Source organism: Rhinopithecus bieti, unplaced genomic scaffold, assembly GCF_001698545.2.
Source record: "Rhinopithecus bieti isolate Rb0 unplaced genomic scaffold, ASM169854v2 scaffold_33121, whole genome shotgun sequence".
In the NCBI taxonomy this organism is placed as follows: domain Eukaryota; kingdom Metazoa; phylum Chordata; class Mammalia; order Primates; family Cercopithecidae; genus Rhinopithecus; species Rhinopithecus bieti.
Window position 1 is genome coordinate 497,703 of NW_016814090.1, and position 19,760 is coordinate 517,462.

At 39.0% G+C, this 19,760-nt stretch overlaps 1 protein-coding gene across 2 annotated transcripts in view; it reads left to right on the forward strand.

Moving 5' to 3' along the window:
* The first annotated feature begins 954 nt into the window (after positions 1-954).
* Positions 955-19,760, forward strand: part of SCN11A (sodium voltage-gated channel alpha subunit 11) — a 113,326-nt gene continuing 94,520 nt past the window's right edge. Inside the window, exons 1-5 of one of the 2 annotated variants that reach the window (XM_017849619.1) lie at positions 955-1,418; positions 4,584-4,702; positions 5,978-6,079; positions 18,097-18,225; positions 19,504-19,598. In XM_017849619.1, the coding sequence (XP_017705108.1) occupies positions 1,152-1,418; positions 4,584-4,702; positions 5,978-6,079; positions 18,097-18,225; positions 19,504-19,598 (712 nt within the window). In that variant the 5' untranslated portion in view covers positions 955-1,151. The remainder of the gene's footprint in view (positions 1,419-4,583; positions 4,703-5,977; positions 6,080-18,096; positions 18,226-19,503; positions 19,599-19,760) is intronic. The other variant, XM_017849620.1, reaches the window with a different exon arrangement.

Below are 19,760 nucleotides of genomic sequence, written 5' to 3' on the forward strand. Positions count from 1 at the left end.
CCCCCTTTTTCTCTTGTCCTAAGTCTTATATCTCCTTCAGGTCTCAATTTAGACATTAAAGCTTTGGACAACAATCCCTGATTCCCTGATGAGATGCCTATCCTATGTTGAGACACCTGTCCTATGCATAGACATAGCCCCACTACTTCTCCCTGTAGTAGCATTTGTTCTATTTTAATTTCCTGTCTTTGTCTTTTCTACTACTCCAGGGCAGTGTAACTGTTGGACCAGGGACTGTGTTTCTTCACCATTAGTGCCTGGCACCATGCCTAGATAGACACAGTGCACATAATTGTTGAACGAACAAACCAGTGATATGTTGGGTTTCTTACTATAATTTCCTGGAGTGGGTGTAAGAGTCAGCCCTAGATTAGCATTCAGTAAATAAGAAAGAAAGAGGATGCCTGGCATGGGGAATATAGGCATTTAACCTGAACACTACTGCTTCTTTTAAGTGTTTAGCTTGAACCTTAGGGCTGTAGAGAAAGTCCTCAAAGAAGCTATTATCCTGTGGTAGAGTAACCCTGTTAGCAAACCCTTTCCGCTTTCTTAGGGTCAGAGTCCTAGAAGTGAGAGAGCTGGCACGGGGTCGCAGTTCATGCCTATGTTTATGGCTCTTCTGTTCCCATTTTATCACATTTTAAGAACTTTACTGACTGGATGTGAGAAAAAACCCATGCACTTACAGCTTTGCTTTTGCAACCCATACCCATGGCCCAGTCAATCCCCTATTCCTTTTCCTCTTGTTTGGGCCATGGTGGTCACTCGCCTGCTACTTGCAGGTGCCACTTCAGCAGTTCAGCCTGCTCAGCCTTATTGTTTTGCTTAATGTCTGGGTTTCAGTTTTAGAGATGGGGCTTCTTCTGCTCACTTGTTCCTAAACTCAACTTTCCACCTCTTGCCAGGTCCTCCAGGAATAATGCCCTGCTTTGGTTTTGTCTGTGCCAAAAGTTTCTGCTATACCCACAGTGGTGGTCATCTCTTCTGATCTTCACAGCCAATCAGCTTGCAAGGCCCCTGACCTCAGCTCAGCTCTTGTAGATCCTTATGACATCCTCCTTTAAGAGTGGAGTCCTAGGGCAAGCTGTTTTATTCCTGCCTCCTGAGGCCTTTCTGAGGATCTGTGGCTTGTCTCTGTCCTGAAGGTGAAGATGGATGACAGATGCTACCCAGTAATCTTTCCAGATGAGCGGAATTTTCGCCCCTTCACTTCTGACTCTCTGGCTGCAATTGAGAAGCGGATTGCCATCCAAAAGGAGAAAGATAAGTCTAAAGACCAGACAGGAGAAGTACCCCATCCTCGGCCTCAGCTTGACCTAAAGGCCTCCAGGAAGTTGCCCAATCTCTATGGCGACATTCCTCGTGAGCTCATAGGAAAGCCCCTGGAAGACTTGGACCCATTCTACAGAAATCATAAGGTACTTCATGAGGAGGTGGGGGTGTTCTAACCATGCAGTTATAACTGGTGTTATGGGTTCTCCAAACACCACTCTTGGAGTTTATAGCAGGCAGGCTGTGCCTTTTCTTTGCTGTCATGCCCTGGCATTGCCTTGATAGTCCTGAAAACCCCTTTCAGTCCTCATTTTTTCTCTGCAATGCGTGTATTAGAGGAGAAGATGAGGATGAGGGACTACAGAAGGATAAAAGGAAAACAGAGAAAACACAAAATGAAGTCTGGAAAGAGGACTGGACTAGTAGTCCCAGAAGTTAAGTACAGGCCATTTCAAGTGATTGGCTTTATGACTCTGGGCAAGTCACTTTACAAATCTTCACTTTGAAAATCTGTGTAACAGAAATAATGCCTGATGTTCCTACCTGAAAGCATAGACATGCTGGGAAAGCACTTTATCACTGTAATGCATTACACTGATACAAAGGATTAATATCATGGTCCAGAAATGCTCATTTTAGTGACAAGATTGTACCTTAAAAACTCTTGGATAATAGGCTTTCTAGGCTATTAAATGAGACTGATAGGGTTCAAACCAACACTTGATGCATAGTAGGAGCTCAGTAAATGAAACCTAAGAAAATGGTAACCAAGTGGGCACATGCAGATTGTATGTAAACTCAATGCAAATATGTGAAAGCCTTGCTATTTTATCTGCCTGGATGCAGTTCTTGCAGGAAAAGTCTAGTAAAGGTAAAGGTTTCTTGAAGGGGCTCCTGAGTGAGGAAATGTAAACTTTTAGCTCCCACGTGACTGTTTTAGAGCCTGAGGCTGTGAGCACACTTGTTCCTTTCAGGAAAGGCTCAGAAGATTTTGCCATCATCACTTCGCAGTGTGATCCAGCAGGGGTTGGAAACACCACCTTGCCATACTGAGGTTAGAGGCCTAGGAGGCTGGGAGCTTTGGGGAAGCCCAAGAAAATATGGGATGCTGAGAGCATCTTTGGCTGGCATCCATAAGAAACTGATCTTTCAAACAAAGATTGCCTGATTTGCATGTCCTTCAATTGGGACAGACTTAGGGTCGTCAGGCCAAATGAGGACCACATGTACAGAGGAAAGCAGAGTATAAGTAGGAAGGACAAGCAAGGGAAAGAAGTGAAGGAGCAAAAACACTCCAATATTTCTCCTTTTTCTGATGCCCCAGGATTCCAGGGTCTTCTTGGAGGTGTAGTTGTTGGAGGTGAGTTAACTGTAGAGGTCTCCTTCTGCCTCAATGCTGGAGAAGAGACCCCTGAGTCAGGCAGCAGTTTGGTGTGCAGCTGACAGTACTGGGAGAACAGGACTATTCCAGCCTGAGTGGTAATTCTAGGACCACCACTTCTCAGCCTGGGTCCTCCCTTTAAATCAGAAGACATGATATCTGTTTAGAGCTCTGCACACCCATGATCTCACATGATCAGCGCCCTCAGCAGTCATGTGAGGTGTGTGTGATCATGATTAGCACTCTACCTCACAGATGAGGAAACCAGAGCTCAGCTGGGAAAGCGGCTTAAGCCAGGTCAAGCAGCCTGAGTGGTGGAACTAGGATGCAAACCCAAGGGTGCTTTTTATCGTCACAGGCTACTTCTCTTTAGAAGCCTCATTTTGAAGAGCAACAGGGGAAAGAAGTAGAGAAGTGTCAGCAAGCAGGCAGGAGGAGCTAGTACCTATCATTTTAATCATTAAAACCCTGGCACATGCAGTTAAATACACCATTAGTTAAAATATTTAAAGCAGTAAGAAGAGGCATCAATAAAACGTCAAAATCAAAGGGCACAGAAAGAGAGCCATATTGTACCACTTATTAATGTGGGGTGACTTACCTCAAAGAGAGGTTTGTTTCTGCCCTAAAATTGTCTGTCTGTTCAAAGGAAAGGCACAGAATTTCCAAAGCAGGTCTTGGGCTCCTGGCTCAAATTTAAAAAAAAAACCCTGTGGCTCATTTCATTATTATGGGGGCAAAGAAAAATATCCTAGCACAGTTTTCTCTGCAGCCAGATGACCATCAGACCAGTCAATCCCAGCAACTCATTAAAGGAAGGTTGATGGTTGGCAGTGGCTGACATTCTGGCACCTGAGCCAAGGTAGCACTCACAGTGCTGACGTTGGGCCTGGGTGCCGAGGTCTGTTTCTCTTGCCCGAGAACATGCTGTATTACATGGCCAAGTAGTACTTTTTGCAAATCTGAAAGGAGTCATGAGTTGGAGAGAAATGAATGACTTACTTTCTGAAGGCTTTTGTAACTGACAGCCATGGGGACAGATATGGGGACAGCTAGATAACAGTTAAATGGAAAGAGGGAGGTCTGGAGGTGGATGTTAGAAGCCTGTTAGTGACAGGTTGTTGTCCAGGGGCTGCTTCATTCCCAGTGCCCAGGGAGTCATGCTAGGAGAAAATGGGCAGAGGTTCAGTGTTCTTCAATGGGACTCCATTGGACACCTTGGGGTGTCATAGTGTACCACTGGCAAGTCTGTCCTGTTTGGCATCCCTGAGTCTTCCCAATAAAGGCCAGTAGAGCCCATAGTCATTACAGCAGACAACCAAAAATACCCACACACATTTCCAAATGCCTTCTGTAGGGGCAATGCCCACCTCTCCTGCTGGTTAAGGACCATGGGCAGATTTGCCCTTATGTCCATAGAGGTAAAGAAAGAGCAAATCCAGGAAACTTGGTGACTTTTTTCTTGAAGATCATCAAGGTTAGAATTGACTGGTTATTTCACACAGTGCTTCTCAGACCTGAGGTAGCAAACATGGACCCTTTAGGTCACTTACTATTCTAAGATTCTTTACAAAGTTTTCATTAATAATCAAAATAATTTAAAATAATCTGCTGAATCTAAATGTCCAAGCTCAATTTCTGTCTCTTCAAGTTCTCTCCTAGTCCCTTTCCCCATTGATACATACCATGGAGTACAATATTAAGGGTTTTGTTTTCCCCAGTTATTACTCTATACTCCTAATTTTGGTATTTTCAAGTCCCATGTTTTCCATCTCTGATTCCTCTGGAGTATCCCATTGGATAAATATTCCACAACCCAACAGTTACATTATAATTTTCTCTGAATGAATTCATGATAAATATTGCTTTGTCACTGCATTTAATTCCTGTTGTGTATGTGTGTGTTTTCTTGTTTTGTTTTGTTTTGCAGACATTTATGGTGTTAAACAAAAAGAGGACAATCTACCGCTTCAGTGCCAAGCATGCCTTGTTCATTTTTGGGCCTTTCAATTCAATCAGAAGTTTAGCCATTAGAGTCTCAGTCCATTCATATCCTTTCATTGCACCTTTTACTAAGTCCAGATCATTTGAAAAGCACATGTACCCCACAGTGTTCATGTTATTGAATGGAAGCGAATAACTAATTCTTTCTACAAATACTGGCTGAATGCCTACTGCTCAGGCAGGGACTGTGCTGGATGTGAGCAAGACGTCATCTCCTTCTCTGGGGTCCTATGGCCTCAGAAGGGCATGGACTAAAAGGAAGGCAATTTCTTTAGTGAGATGGGTAGTGTGAAAGTGGTAGCAGGGAGAGGCACTGCTCTGCTTTAGAGGCATCAAGGATGGCTTCTTAGAGGAAGGCACATCTAAGCTGACATGTAAAGAGTTCTAAGCTGGCAACCTGTGCACCATATTGAGTTGATAATGTGTTGTGTTGGACCTACACAGTACTTAAAACTTTAAAAAACACTTTCTAATGTGAATACTCCAGATTTCCAGCTTTTCTTGAAAGATGGAAACTGGCAAGAGTAGGTTCACATTTCTGTTAATACCTGGCAAAAATCGGTAGAGTAAGAAATTGCTGCCTCTTTGGAGGGGGCATGTAAGTTCTGTCTCATCACCTCTGCACCCCTCTTGTGGCTGAACACCAGCCCATTTTACCCATTTATATGCCTTTTCAGGCTCTTAAAACTTAGGGTTTGCAATGTCAGTCTTAAAGCGTAAAGGCAGGTAGGAATTATTAAGCATTTCTGATGTATGCAAGGGTTGGGGGAGACACTAGGAAGTTTTAGACAGGTGAATGAGAAAAAGATATGGGTTGGTAGATTTAGTAAAATATTGAGGAGAATGGCAATGAATAACTATTTGGGTTTGGTTCCCTAGAAGCAGAGCCTGATATAGGCATTCTTATTTAAGTGATTTAACAGAGGAGTGCTTTCTGGAGAAGGAGAAAGGGAAGCAGAAGAGGGGGAAACAAAGAGCCAAGCAAGGATATAGTCTCAGCTGAGTCAGCTTCATCCTGATCCCACGAGGAACTCTGGAGCATGAATTGCACCACAGAATTGTCCCACTTTGAAGCAAGGGCCTGTGTCAGTCAGACATGTGGAAGGGGGTGTGTAGCTCTCCAAGTGAGAAGGCTGCCATTCAGCAGGGGACAATTCTCCACAGGAGGGGACAGTTGTGAATTGTTCTCAGTCAATACTCACAGTCAGAAGATAGATGCACCTGCAGAAAAGGGGACCAGCAGGGGTACCCCCAGTCTTACCCAATAGCTAATGGTTCATGCCATCCTACAACATATCTGCCTTAATGGATGCTGGCCACATTGTTCAGCATGTTCATAATCGGCACTGTTATCATCAACTGCGTGTTCATGGCTACAGGGCGTGCTAAAAACAGCAACAGCAACAATACTGACATTGCAGAGTAAGTATTTTTCCTTCACTCACCTGTCCTAAGTTTTAAACAAATATACCTAAGACAGTTAATGATTACACTGGAGGGAAAGAAAAAGTCGCTGATAATTCTAACACACATGTTGGCAGAATCAGTTTTATTTTTGTCCTTTTTTTTTAACAATTTGTGATAAACAGCCATCATATGTTCACATTTTAAGTGGTTTTCTTTGTGTTTACATAAGTTTTATAGGTATCCATTTTGATGGTTATATAATATTTTATAGGTGAATAAACCATAATGTACTTACCCACTGTAGCATTTTAGTAGATTATAACATTGTCATAAAAATTTTTTTGCGTAAAGCTACATTTATGTATTTATTTATTCTTTGTTTTGTTTGTAAAACATTTTATGCCAATTCACCATGCCAAAATAAGCTATTCTTTTTTAGTATAAATTTTTTTTTTTATTTTTTGAGACAGGGTTTCGCTCTTGTTGCCCAGGCCGGAGTGCAATGGTTCTATCTCAGCTCACTGCAACCTCTGCCTCCCAGGTTCAAGTGATTCTCCGGCCTTACCCTCCCAAGTAGCTGGGATTACAGGCGCCTACCTCCACACCCAGCTAATTCTTTTGTATTTTTAGTAGAGACAGGATTTCACCATATTGGCCAGGCTGGCCTCAAACTCCTACCTCAGGTGATCTGCTCGCCTCAACCTTGCAAAGTGTTGGGATTACAGACGTGGGCCACTGCACCCAGCCCTATTCTTAAATTATTATTTTCTTGAGATATTCTCTTAGAAATGGATTTTCTAGATAAAAAGGTACATTTTAATGCTTTTAATAATATATATACACAAAATATTTTCCAAAAAGTTTGTATCAGTTTTCTCTGCCATCAGCAGTGTATTGTAATAACCAATTATATCACATTCTTGCTAGCATTAAATTTTTTCCTCTCTAATTTATGGAGTTAAAATATTTGCATTTCTTTAATTTCCAGATGGGTTAGACTTAAGAAAATTTTAATTGACACATAATAATTGTACACATTTATAGGGTACATGTGATATTTTGATACATGCATACACTGTGTAATGATCGCTCACAGGGTAATTGGGATATCAATCCCAATTGGACATTAATTATTTCCTTGTATTGGAAACATTTCAAATCTTCTGTTCTAGCTATTTTGATATATGCAATAAATTATTGTTAACTAAATAGTCACCCTACTGTGCTATTGAGTACTAGAATTTATTCCTTCTATCTGTTTTTTGTACTCATTAATCAACTTCTTTTCATTACCCACCTCTCGCCCAATTTTTCTCCATCTCTGGTAACCACCATTCCACTCTCTACCTCCATGTGATCCACTTTTTCAGTTCCCATATGTGGATGACAATATGAAATATTTGATTTAGACTCTTTTGATGTTTTCGTTTCTGAATTGTGTGTTTCCATCTTTGTTTCTGTATCATTTTTATTTCTTTTCTAATCAGTTTGAGTGAGTTCTCTGTATAACTGAAATGTTAATTTTTTATCATTTGTATTGGCTTTTCAGACATATAAATTAGTTTTTTAACTTAGAAGTTCTATATTTGTATAAATATTTTCTTATCAAAAGTTCCAGTTTTTCTAGTTTAACATATTTGCTGCTTTAATCTTTCAGGAACACATTGAATGCAAATTGAATAAATGAGACCATTTTTTTCTAACTCCTATTTAATTATGCAATATAAACCACTGCAATCAATATATAGAACATTTCAATTACCCCCCAAAATGTCTCATGCCTCTTTGCAGTTTATCCCCAACCCCCACTCCCAACCCCAGGCAAACATTGATCTCATTTCTGTCATTCAGGACTTGTTTTGCCTTTTTTAAGAATTTCATATACTTTTCATATGGTATGTATGATACCATATTTTTGTATCTGGTTTCTTTCATTTAGCATAATGCTTTGAGATGCATCTATGTTGTTGTGTATATTTCTACATTTTTTCTTGTTTTTGTTGCTGAGTTGGAGTCCATTGAATGGATATACCACATTTTGTTTTCCCATTTATCTATTGCTGTACATTCGTGTTGTTGTCAGTTTAGGGCTATTATGAATAAAGTTGCTGTGAACATTTCTGTATAAAAATCTTTTGTGGATATATTTTTGCGTTTCTCTGGGATAAATACCTAGGTGTGTAATTGCTAGGCCCTGTGATAAGTATATATGTAACTTTCTAAGAAACTGCTAAACCTTTTTCAAATTGACAGCATAATTTTACATTCATACCAGCAACATATGAAAGTTTCAAAGTCTTTATTAATTTTTTCACTCAATTTGCTTTGATTTTAATTTGCTGTTCTATTTCTAGCTTCTTAAGTTGGAAGTTTAAATAGTTGGTTTTAGATTTTTCTTCTTATACAATTGTATAAAGCTATACATTTCTGTCCAAGAACTGCTTTAGCTGCATTCCACAGATGTCAATACACTGTGTTTTCATTACCTTTTGGTTCAAAATATTCCCTATATTTTCTCATGATTTATTCTTTGTCCCGTATGTCATTTAGAAGTGTGTTTTTAAATATTTCCAAATATTTTATGCTTTTCTAGTTGTTTTCTAGTTGTCCAATTATCATCTAACTTCAGTTCAGTTATGGTCAGAGAATATACTCTGTAAGATTTCAATCTCTTGAAATAAAGAGAAACATCTTTTATAGTCTGTCTTGGGAAGTATGTCACATGCACTTGGAAAGAATGTGGATTCTGCCACATTCTTAAATACTCCTTAAAAGGTCAGTTAAGTTAAGGTGGTTGATAGTGTCATTTAGATCTTTTGTACCTGTACTGAGTTTTACCTAGCGTTTTTGTGAATTACTGAAAGAGAGGCTTGAAATCTCTATCTATGATTGTGAATTTGTCTATTCTTTCTCTCTTTTTGTCAAATTTGGCTTCGTGTATTTTGAAGCACTATTATCAGGTACATACATATTTATGATTATTATTATCCTCTGGATGTATTCATTCTTTTATTATTATGGAATGTCTTCTTTGTCTCTAATAATACTCATTTAAATATTTGTTTTGTCTAATATTAATATAGCTACTCCAGCTTTCTTATGCTCTTTGTTTGCGTGGTATATCTTTTTCCATCCTTTTACTCTCAACCCTTTTGTATCTTTGTATTTGTAGCAGATATCTTGTAAACAACATATAGTTGGTTTTTGCTTTTTATGCAGTCTATCAATCCAGTTGCAGACTTGTGATGGACTAAAGTTCATTTACATTTAATATAGTTATATAATTGAATTTTGCTCTGCTATTTTTCTATTGGTTTTCTATTTATCTCTCTCTTTTTTTTTGTCATTGTTGTTATTCCTTTGCTACTCCATTATTTCCCCATTCCTGCTTCCTTTTGTGTCAATCAAGTATATTTAGTATTTCCTTTTAATCCCCTACTGGCCTTTTAGCTTTACTTACTTGCATTTTTTAGTGGTTTCTTCAGAGATTAAATTAGGCATTTTTAAATGGGCAAAATAGAGTTAATGTTGAATTCCTTCAAGTAAAACAGAAACCATGCCACAGTTTAGTCCTGTTTGTTTTTTGTCGTATTTATATTAATGTACACAATAAACCCAACAATACGGTTTATCATTTTTGCTTTAAATGGGCACATGCCTTTTAAAGACATTTTTTTTTCCCTGTAGGTCCAAGTTATCTTTTGGTATTATTTCTTTTTAGCCTGAACAACTTCCTTTAATATTTCTTGTGGTTCAGTTCTGTTGGCAACACATTCTCAGTTTATATTGATCTGAAAATGTCCTTATTTCATACTCATTTTTGAAGTAGAGTTTCATTGTATATAGATTTAGTGCTCGACAATTTGTTTTTCTAGCACTTTAAGTATGTCATTTCCATGTTTTCTGCCCCCTGTTGCTTAGCTCTCTCTTGCTTGCTTCCAGGATTTCCTCCCTAAATTTCCAGCTGCTCTGCCAGCTCTGAACTCCACCCTCAGCCACCTTAAATCTTCAGGACTGCAGCTGTTTGCTAGTATTGGGGTGGGAGTGGGGAAGTTGGAAAACACTCTCATACCAAAACGTTAAACATTTTTATAATTCTTATGCATTGCAGGTACCTTCTTTTAAGAGGAACATCTGCCCCAGTTTCTGCCTCCTTTTGTTCACCTTGCAGGGCCTTCAAATAGTTGTCCTTATATATATATTTTTCCAGTTTAATACTCATTATCTGTGGGAGGGTTTGCCCAACCACCTCATGTCTTATCACAATTGAAGCAGGCATTAATGGTCTCTTAATTTTGCTTATTTATTTTTTTCCTTTCCTATGTTAAATTTAACAAACTTTCCTCTATGCTTGTGGATTTTGATTTATAGTTAGAAATACTTTCTCTAGCCTTAAGTTATAAAAGGACTCTCTCATATTTTCTTATAGTGCTTTTATAGTTTCCTTTTTTAAAAATTTAAATCCTTGAATAATTTGGAATTCATTCAAGGGTAGGGTGTCATAAATAGATCTGACTTCATATTTCCATCCCAGATGTCTATCCATCTGTCCCAACACCATTTGTTAAATAGTCCACCTCCTATCCTCTAATGTGAAATGTTACTTAGGTATTCAGACCTATTTCTGGACTTTCTTTTCTCTTCCATTGGTCTTCATTTTCATATGCCAGAACCACACTTTTTAACTATCAAGATTGTCTAATATTGTAATGTTCAGGAGTGCTAGAGGTTCCTTTTGAGAATTTTTATGGTTCTTGTTGGTTTATTTTTTCATGTAAATTTTATAGTCAACTTGGCTGGTTTTATTGACATGATGAAAGGATTTACAAATGAACCTGGAGGAAACTGACATCTTTATGAGGTTGGAATTCATTGAGAACATGACATATTTTTTATTTGTTAAAATCTTCTTTCGTGTTCCTCTAATTGCTTTAAAACTTTCTTCATACAGATCTTCCACAATTCTTGCTAAATTTGTTTGTGAATTTTACTGTTTTTTGTTGCCATTATAAATGTGGTCTTTTCTTTCATTATACCTTGTAACTAGTTGCCTTGTTATATAAAACTATATGTATATATGTATGTACATCAGTATTATACATATCAATATTTTATATATATATACAATTTTGTGCTATCTTTGATAAAATTTGTTGTCAGCATTTGTTTACTCTCTTGATGACTCGTATGGCTCCCCATCTTTCTCATGTATTGAAAATTTTTTTTTTTTTTGAGATGGATTTTCGCTCTTGTCGCTCAGGCTGGAGTGCAATGGTGCGATCTCGGCTCACCGCAACCTCCTCCTCCCGGGTTCAAGCAATTCTCCTGACTCAGCCTCCGGAGTAGCTGGGATTACAGGCATGCACCACCACACCTGGCTACTTTTGTATTTTTAGTAGAGACAGGGTTTCTCCATGTTGGTCAGGCTGGTCTCTAACTCTCGACCTCAGATGATCCACCCACCTCGGCCTCCCAAAGTGCTGGGATTACAGGCATGAGCCACCATGCCAAGCTTGAAATGTTTTTAATAGCATGGAAACGAGGCATTCTGAGAGAAAGAAAGAGAGAATTATCCAGTAAAGCGATTTATATCTGCAAATCTTTTGGAGAGGGATATAAGGAATTAGTGAAATGGGAAGGAATTCATTTATTAATAGCTTTTGCATTTTCGTTGGTAATCTTTTCAGTTTTAAAATTTCTCTGAATATTTTGCTATATTCTTCTTCTCATTTATCATTTTGTTCATATGTTTTCTTTTTTCTGTGCTTAGATTTGCCAGAGGTTTGCCTATGTTTATGTTTTGTAAAGTATGTCTTAAATTCTATTTTAAAACTATTCTATAGTTTTCTAAAACTATGTCTTAAATTCTATTTGTCTTAGATTCTGTTTTTCTAAAACTATATCTTAAATTCTGTTTATGCATTAAATTCTATTTTTATTTTATTATTTTTTTTTTGAGACAGAATCTCACTTTCTTGCCCAGGCTGGAGTGCAGTGGAGCAATCTCCACTTACTGCAAGCTTCGCCTCCTGGATTCAGGCGATTCTTGTGTCTCAGCCTCCCAAGTGACTGAGATTACAGACATGCACTGCCACGTCTGGCTAATTTTTGTATTTTTAGTAGAGACGGGGTTTTGCCATGTTGCCCAGGTCTTGAACTCCTGGACTCAGGTGATCTGCCTGCCTCAGCCTCCCAAAGTGCTGCGATTACAGGCGTGAGCCACGGCACCTGGCCTTAAATTCTATTTAAAAATATAATATTTTTGGCCGGGCACCGTGGCTCACCATCTATAATCCCAGAGCTTTGGGAGGCCGAGGCAGGCAGATAACCTGAGGTTGGGAGTTCGAGACCAGCCTGACCAACATGGAGAAACCCCATCTCTACTAAAAATACAAAATTAGCCAGGCGTGGTGGCACATGCCTGTAATCCCAGCTACTCGGGAGGCTGAGGCAGGAGAATCACTTGAACCTGGGAGGCAAAGTTTGCGGAGAGCCGAGTTCATGCCATTGCGCTCCAGCCTGGGCAACAAGAGTGAAACTCTATCTCAAAAAATATATATATATATATGTGTGTGTGTGTGTCTGTGTGTGCGTATAATATTTTTCCCTCTACCTTCTTTTATTTTCTTCCTTATACATTCAATAGGACATAACGTATTCTAAAATATGAATTTGAATATTTAGTACATGTATTTTCCTTCTTGTTGTAAATAATAAAAGTATTTATAGGGACAATGCTTGGGGTACAGCTTTGTCTCTGTCTTACAGGTTTTAATATGTGGCATTTCAATTTTTAATATTTTCTAAATGTCTTTTGTATTCTTATTTTCCCTTCCTCTTTGGTTCAGTTTCTTGCAGATTCTTCCTTAAGGATGTTTATAGTAACATTTGTGGTATCTGACTTGGCAAGTTGCAAGTATTGTACTACATCTCCCACATTAGTTACGCTTGAGCTATACATTTCCTTTCAGATCCTCTAGTAATTCAAAGAGACTCACTCAGGTTCAGGCAAATATAAGAAGCTTCTTGTGAATGGAATGGCTTAGCTAATATTTCTAAAATGACTGGACAATGACTCACTGTTTCTAAGGCTTGAGGGACTTGGGCACACAGGCAAAAAATCACTCCTGCTAGAGGTATGACGGTGAAAGCTGACTAGCAGCTGTTTGTGCCTCTGGTGGGGAGTAGGACTGGGGACTCCCAGACCTTGCAGGCACTTATTAGGGAATACAACATCATCAGGAAAGGGGCTATGTGAGCAAGGTTGGATGCTCCAGGGAAAGATGGACTAATGACCCTGAGAGGCTTTCCTCCCAGAATCTGGGTGATGCTCATTCTCATCATGCTTCTTTAGAACATGTTTTTATTTTCAAATGTTTTCACAGATTTTAAATGGGAATTTGGGAAGGCAGTCTCCAGTCACTTCCACCCTACTTTTTTTCCTAGAAGTGTTCTCTAAATCATATTCACATCTATTCTAATTTACTTGGCTCTAGTGGTTTCTGGGACACTGGTTAGAGGTCAGACTTTGAAAACTGCCCTTTCTTTGACTATAAGTTCTGATTTGGTCTATTTGTCTCTGGAGAATTCTTCTCCCTCCTAGGTGGTGTCTTTGTAGGGACCATCTGTCTCTGTTGCTGGGTGGAATCTAGAACCTGGTTAAGTCTGGCCAGCGGAGGGGCTATGCCTTGAGGAGGGCACAGGTAGCCCCAGGAATAGATGCCATCCTGGCAGTGTCCCTGGGAAATATGGTCTCCTCTTTGGAGATTTGGCTGTTGCATGAGGTGCTAACTGAGTGCGGGTGCTGCTACTCGTTGCTTACTGCAGCTTCCCTGGAAGCCTTTTTGATCAGGAGGGTAGGACCTATGGAGGAGACAGATCAGGAGAGTGCATTGTTTCCACAGCAGCAGTTTGCCCTGCCTAGCCTTTGTGGTGAGATGCAAGGAGTCTTCTTTCTCTGTTGGGGAAGGTAATTTGCTCTGAGGCCATTTTCACTATTAAAATACCCATAAGGCAGGGAGGAAAACCCCTTTTTAGGCCATAGGGAAGCAGAGAGGAAGGAAGCAAGGGTGGGGAAAGCTGCTGCTCTCCTCTGGCAGTTCTGAATAGTAGATACATGAATGTGGGGTGGAAGGAGGCTGTTAAAAATGTCTTCATACAAGGAGGCATGTAATTTCCTCCTGATGGGCATGGCTTTATTCCATATCAGATGTCATTTTGATCTGCCTGTCCCATCATTGGTCAGGCTTCAACTGGAAAAGAGAGAATGGTGGAAGTAAGAGGTGGGAGGCTAGAATGTCAGGCCGAAATAGCAGCGATGGTCTGCTGTCTCATTTGCTTGAGATCTATATGAAGACTTGAAAATCCCACAAATATGCAATTACAGATTTTATAAAAGCACCTATAACTTTATAATTTAAAATTGATATTAAAAGATAATGCCTTTTTAAACTCTTTTAATGCCTGTTTACATGAGGACATTTTTAACAGCCTCCTGCAACCCTACATTCACACACACATAGTTTAGGACAGACATTATTTAATCTGATATGCCCATTTGTCACACAAAAGGTGAGCAGCTCAGAAAAAACCTGAAGCAAGGAGGAGCTCTTGCCTGTAGCAGCCTCATGACCATTTCTGCTCTTGGACTTGGCTACTTTGAGGTTTTTCAAGTCCTCAAGGCCTTTGTTCTTTAGTTTTCAGGGCTACTATGGCTGGATAGTTTACCAGAAAAGGTCCACTTCTTCTACTCTTAACTGACAAGTTGTTTAACTGAATTGCTTGTTTCTGTCCCAAGTGAGCATGTCTATGTGTTTGCACTTGCAGACCCAGTGTTTTTGCAGCTTGGGATTATAACAAAAGATACAAGATTTTTTTTTTTTTGAGGCAGAAGAGAAAAAGGTAAATAAATTAGAGAATTGTCTTAGACAATTTTATGTTGTGATAACAGAATACCACAGACTGGATAATTTGTAAAGAATACAGATATATTTCTTACAGTTCTGGAGGCTGGGAAGTCCAAGATCAAAGGGTCTGCATCTGGTGAGGGTCTTCTTTCTGCATTATCCCATGGCAGAAGGCAGAAGGGCAAAAATGTGCACATGAGAGAGCAAGGGCAAAGAGGCCTGAACTCACCTTTTATCAGGAACCCACTCCTGAGATATTGGCAATAATACCTCACAAAGGCAGTATCTTCATGACTTAATTACCTCCTAAGGGTCTCACCTCTTAATACCATGATAATGCCAATTAAATTTCAACATGACTTTTGGAGGGAACATTCAAACCATAGCAAGGATAGCATATGATGGAAGATTCAGGGAAGAAAAAGGAAGGGCCAGTTTTATTAAAATTGTGATAAAGTACATATCACATAAAAGATACCATCTTAACTATTTTAAGTTCAGTGGAATTAAGTACATTCACAGTGTTACACAACATTATCATTATTCATCTCCAGAACTCTTTTCATCTTGCAAAACCGAAACTCTATATCCGTGAAATACTAACTCCCCATTTCAGTCTTCCCCTCAGCCCCTGCCTCATATAAGTGGATCACACAGTATTTGTCTTTTTGTGACTGAATTGTTTCACCTTGCATAATGACTTCAAGGTTTATACATGTTGTAGAATGTGACAAAATTTTCTTCCTTTTTAAGGCTGATTAATATTCCATCACATGTAAATACCACATTTTACTCTGAACTGACAGGTTGTTTGACTGAATTACTTGTTTCAGTCCCAAACGTGTGTGTGTGTGTGTGTGTGTGTGTGTGTGTGTGTGTGTGTGTACAGACCCAGTATTTTTGACAGCGTGGGAATATAAAAAAAGATATAAACTATTTTTTTTTTTAGAAGATTGTCTACTTATCTGGCAAAGGGCATTTGGGTTGCTTCCACCTCTTGGCTATCGTGAACAGTGCTGCTATGAACATGGGTAGGCAAATATGTCCTTGAGAACCTGCTTTCAATTCTTTTATGCATATACCTAGAAGTGGCTTTGCTGGATCATATGGCAGTTCTATTGTTAATTTTTGAGGAGTCTTCATACTGTTTTCCATAGGGATTGCACCATTTTACAATCACATCAACAGTGCACAAGTGTTCCAATTTCTCCACATCTTCATCAACACTTGTTATTTTAGGTTTGTTTTAAAAATAGTAGCCGTCCTAATGGGTGTGAGGTCATCTCTTTGTGGTTTTGATTTGCATTTTTCTAATGATTAGTGATGTTGAGCATCTTTTCATATGCTCATTGCCCATTTATATTTCATCTTTGGAGAAATATCTATTCAAATCTTTTGGTCATTTTTTAATTAGGTCATTTAATTTTTTATTGTTGAGTTGTAAGAATTCTATTTTATTTTATTTTATTTTACTGTAAGTTCTGGGATACATGCGCAGAACATGCAGGTTTGTTACATAGCTGTATGTGTGCCATGGTGGTTTGCTGCTCCATCAACCCGTTATCTAGGTTTTAAGCCCCAATGCATTAGGCGTTTGTCCTAATCCTCCTCCTCCCCTTGCCTCCCACCCCACAACAGGCCCCAGTGTGTGTTTTTCCCCTCCCTGTGTCCATGTGTTCTTATTGTTCAACTCGCACTTATGAGTGAGTGAGAACATGCAGTGTTTGGTTTTCTGTTGTAGGAGTTACTTACATATTCTGGATGTTAACCCCTTGTTAGATATATGACTTCCAAATTTTTCTTCTATGAGTTGTATGTTTTTCACATTTAGGACTTTAATCCATATTGAGTTAATTTTTTATATGGTGTAAGTAAAGATTCTAACTTCATTTTCGCAAGTGGAGATTCAGTTTTCCCATTACCATTTGTTAAAAAGACTATCCTTTTTCCAAGGACATTGCCAAGACTATTCCATAGTCTTGTCACCCTTGTGGAAAATAATTTGGCCATATATGCAAAAGTTTACTTCTGGGCTCTCTATTCTATTCCATTGGCCTATATGTGTCTTTATGCTGGTACCACCTTGATATGCTTTGTCTGTGTCCCACCCAAATCTCATCTTGAATTGTAGTTCCCATAATTCCAACATGTGGTGGGAGGGCCCTGGTGGGAGATAATTGAGTCGTGGAGATGGCTTCCCCCATGCTGTTCTGGTAATAGTAAGTTCTCATGAGATCTGGTGGTTTCATTAGGGGCTTTCCCCTTCGCTTCACTCTTGTTCTTCTCCTTCCTGCTGCCATATGAAGAAGGACATGTTTGCTTCCCTTTCTACCATAATGGTAATTTTTCTGAGGCCTTCTCCAACCATGCTGAACTGAACTGTGAGTCAACTAAATCTATTTCCATGATAAATTACCAGTCTCAGGTATGTCTTTGTTAGCAGTGTGAGAATGGACTAATACACACCTATGTTGATTACTGTAGCTTTGTAATAAATTTCAGTATCAGGAAGTGTGAGACCTCATAATTTGTTTTTTTTTTTTTTTTTGAGATTGTTTTGGCTATTTGGGGTCACTTGAAATTCCATATGAATTTTAGAATGGATTTATATATTTTTGTAAAAAATGTCATTGGGAGTGTGATAAGGATTGCACTGAATCTGTAGATCACCCTGGCTAGTACAACATCTTAATAATATTAAAGCTTTCAATCCCTGAACACAGGTATGAAAAATTTCAGCTATTTGCTTATCATTTACTCTCTGCATTGTCCTGTCACCATTGTCTCCTTCTGTACATCAGAGTGACAGCTCTAGAATGGTGGTGACAAACTACAACCTCTAGTACTTGGGCCTCATGTTACCTGAAACTATTCTCAAGAATATGGACATAAAGCTAGGTCTTGAAATGCAGTTTCACAATTTATCTCTAGGCCTGTTTCTCTGAAACTCTAAATACCAGAACTTGCTTAAAAAGCTTGCGTTTTTGAACTCTGGTTTGCTGAAGACCAGAATGTTAAATGTCACATTGAAATGGAAAAAAAAATCAAGGCCAGTAAGATAGAAGGGCTCTTTACTTTTCATATTGTTTATCATGTTTCTTCCTGTTGTAAATGGTTTGCTTTTAGGTGTGTCTTCACTGGGATTTATATTTTTGAAGCTTTGATTAAAATACTGGCAAGAGGTTTCATTCTGGATGAGTTTTCTTTCCTTCGAGATCCATGGAACTGGCTGGACTCCATTGTCATCGGAATAGCGTAAGAATGTTAAAGATGTTTTTGAAGAGACTTGGGTGGGAAAGAAGCCCCTTTGCTTCCATCAGAGCTCTGTGTGGATTCATTTGAGTGGCTGAGTATGCCCTAGTAATGCCTAGAGCTCTGACTGCTTTGTTGGTTGGCCCTGAACAGCACATGCAGCCAATTGACCAGATGCCTCCACACACAAACCCATTTCTAGGTCAACACTCAAGTTCTTGTTCCTTCAGCCATTTACTCACCAAAACTGGCCTGTTATGGGCCAGGCTTTATGCAAGATACAGAGTGTGCCAATGAAATACAAAAAAAAAAAAAAAAAAAAAAAAAAAAAAAGACATGTTTTTCTATCTTATGAAAGCTCACAGTCCAGAGGGGAAGAGTGACAATTAATGACCCTTAAAATATAGTATGATGAGTACCAGGATAGGGGCTATACATGTATTAAGCTGTCAGAGGATATAGGAAGATCAAAGCAGTCTAAAAAATCTTTGACTACTACAAGGTTACAAAGAGCTTTACTCCTGTTTACTTCTAGAAGTTCTGTAGTTTGAGTTAATTATTACATATGGTGTAAGGTGTAAGGTGATGGCTGAGGCTCTTCCTGCAGGAAAGACGCTGATTTGGAATCTGAATGATGAAATGCAGTAAGCAAAAGAAAAAACGAGAAATGCAGTGACACATTGCCAGCACAACAATAGTAAACCTAGCATCATTTAATCTGTACCAGGCATTATGTTAAGCACTTTGCATATTTTTTCCTATTTAATATTCACAAAAGCACTTGGAGGTAGGTGCTAGTAATTTCAGAGTTTGATATTTGAAGTTCAAAGGTTGTGTGCTCTTAGTTATTGAAAGGTGGTGAAGCACAGTGGTTTAGAGTGTGACTCTGGAGCTACACTGCCTGGCTGCACATTCAGGCTTGACCATGTAGTGGCTGGAGACTTTAGTGAAGTGCCTTGGGGCATGGAACTTTTCAGCCACTCAGTAAATATTTGAGAGGACTTCTATTATTCATTAGCCACAACTACATGGACTATTTCAAGGAGTCTTCATCTGTGTCCACATATGAAGGTGAACTGAGAACAGCCTTCTCTGCAGTTCATATCAAGAACAGTGGTATGCCAGATCCTAAGATAAAGGTGAGGCTGGAAAGGTGAGGCTGTCGATTTCACCTTGGAGGTCACAAGCCCCAGGCTGAGCTTACTTGTGGCTTTTGTGGAGATGTGCAGTGCAGCTGTAGGACTGAGCAAGCCCATGCTTTCCCTGTGCTTTGTCTTGTAGGATTGTGTCATATATTCCAGGAATCAACATCAAAGTGTTGTCCCTGCGTACCTTCCGTGTGTTCAGAGCTTTAAAAGCAATTTCAGTAGTTTCACGTAAGTCACTCTCACTTCCCACACTGGCTCCTATCTAGAAAGAATGTTAATTTATATTTAAATTTTTTCAAAATGTCATCATGTAAACCAAAAACAAACAAACCCTGCTTTACAAATGTATATGATGGCCCAACTGATAATTATTGAGCACCTAATATGTCC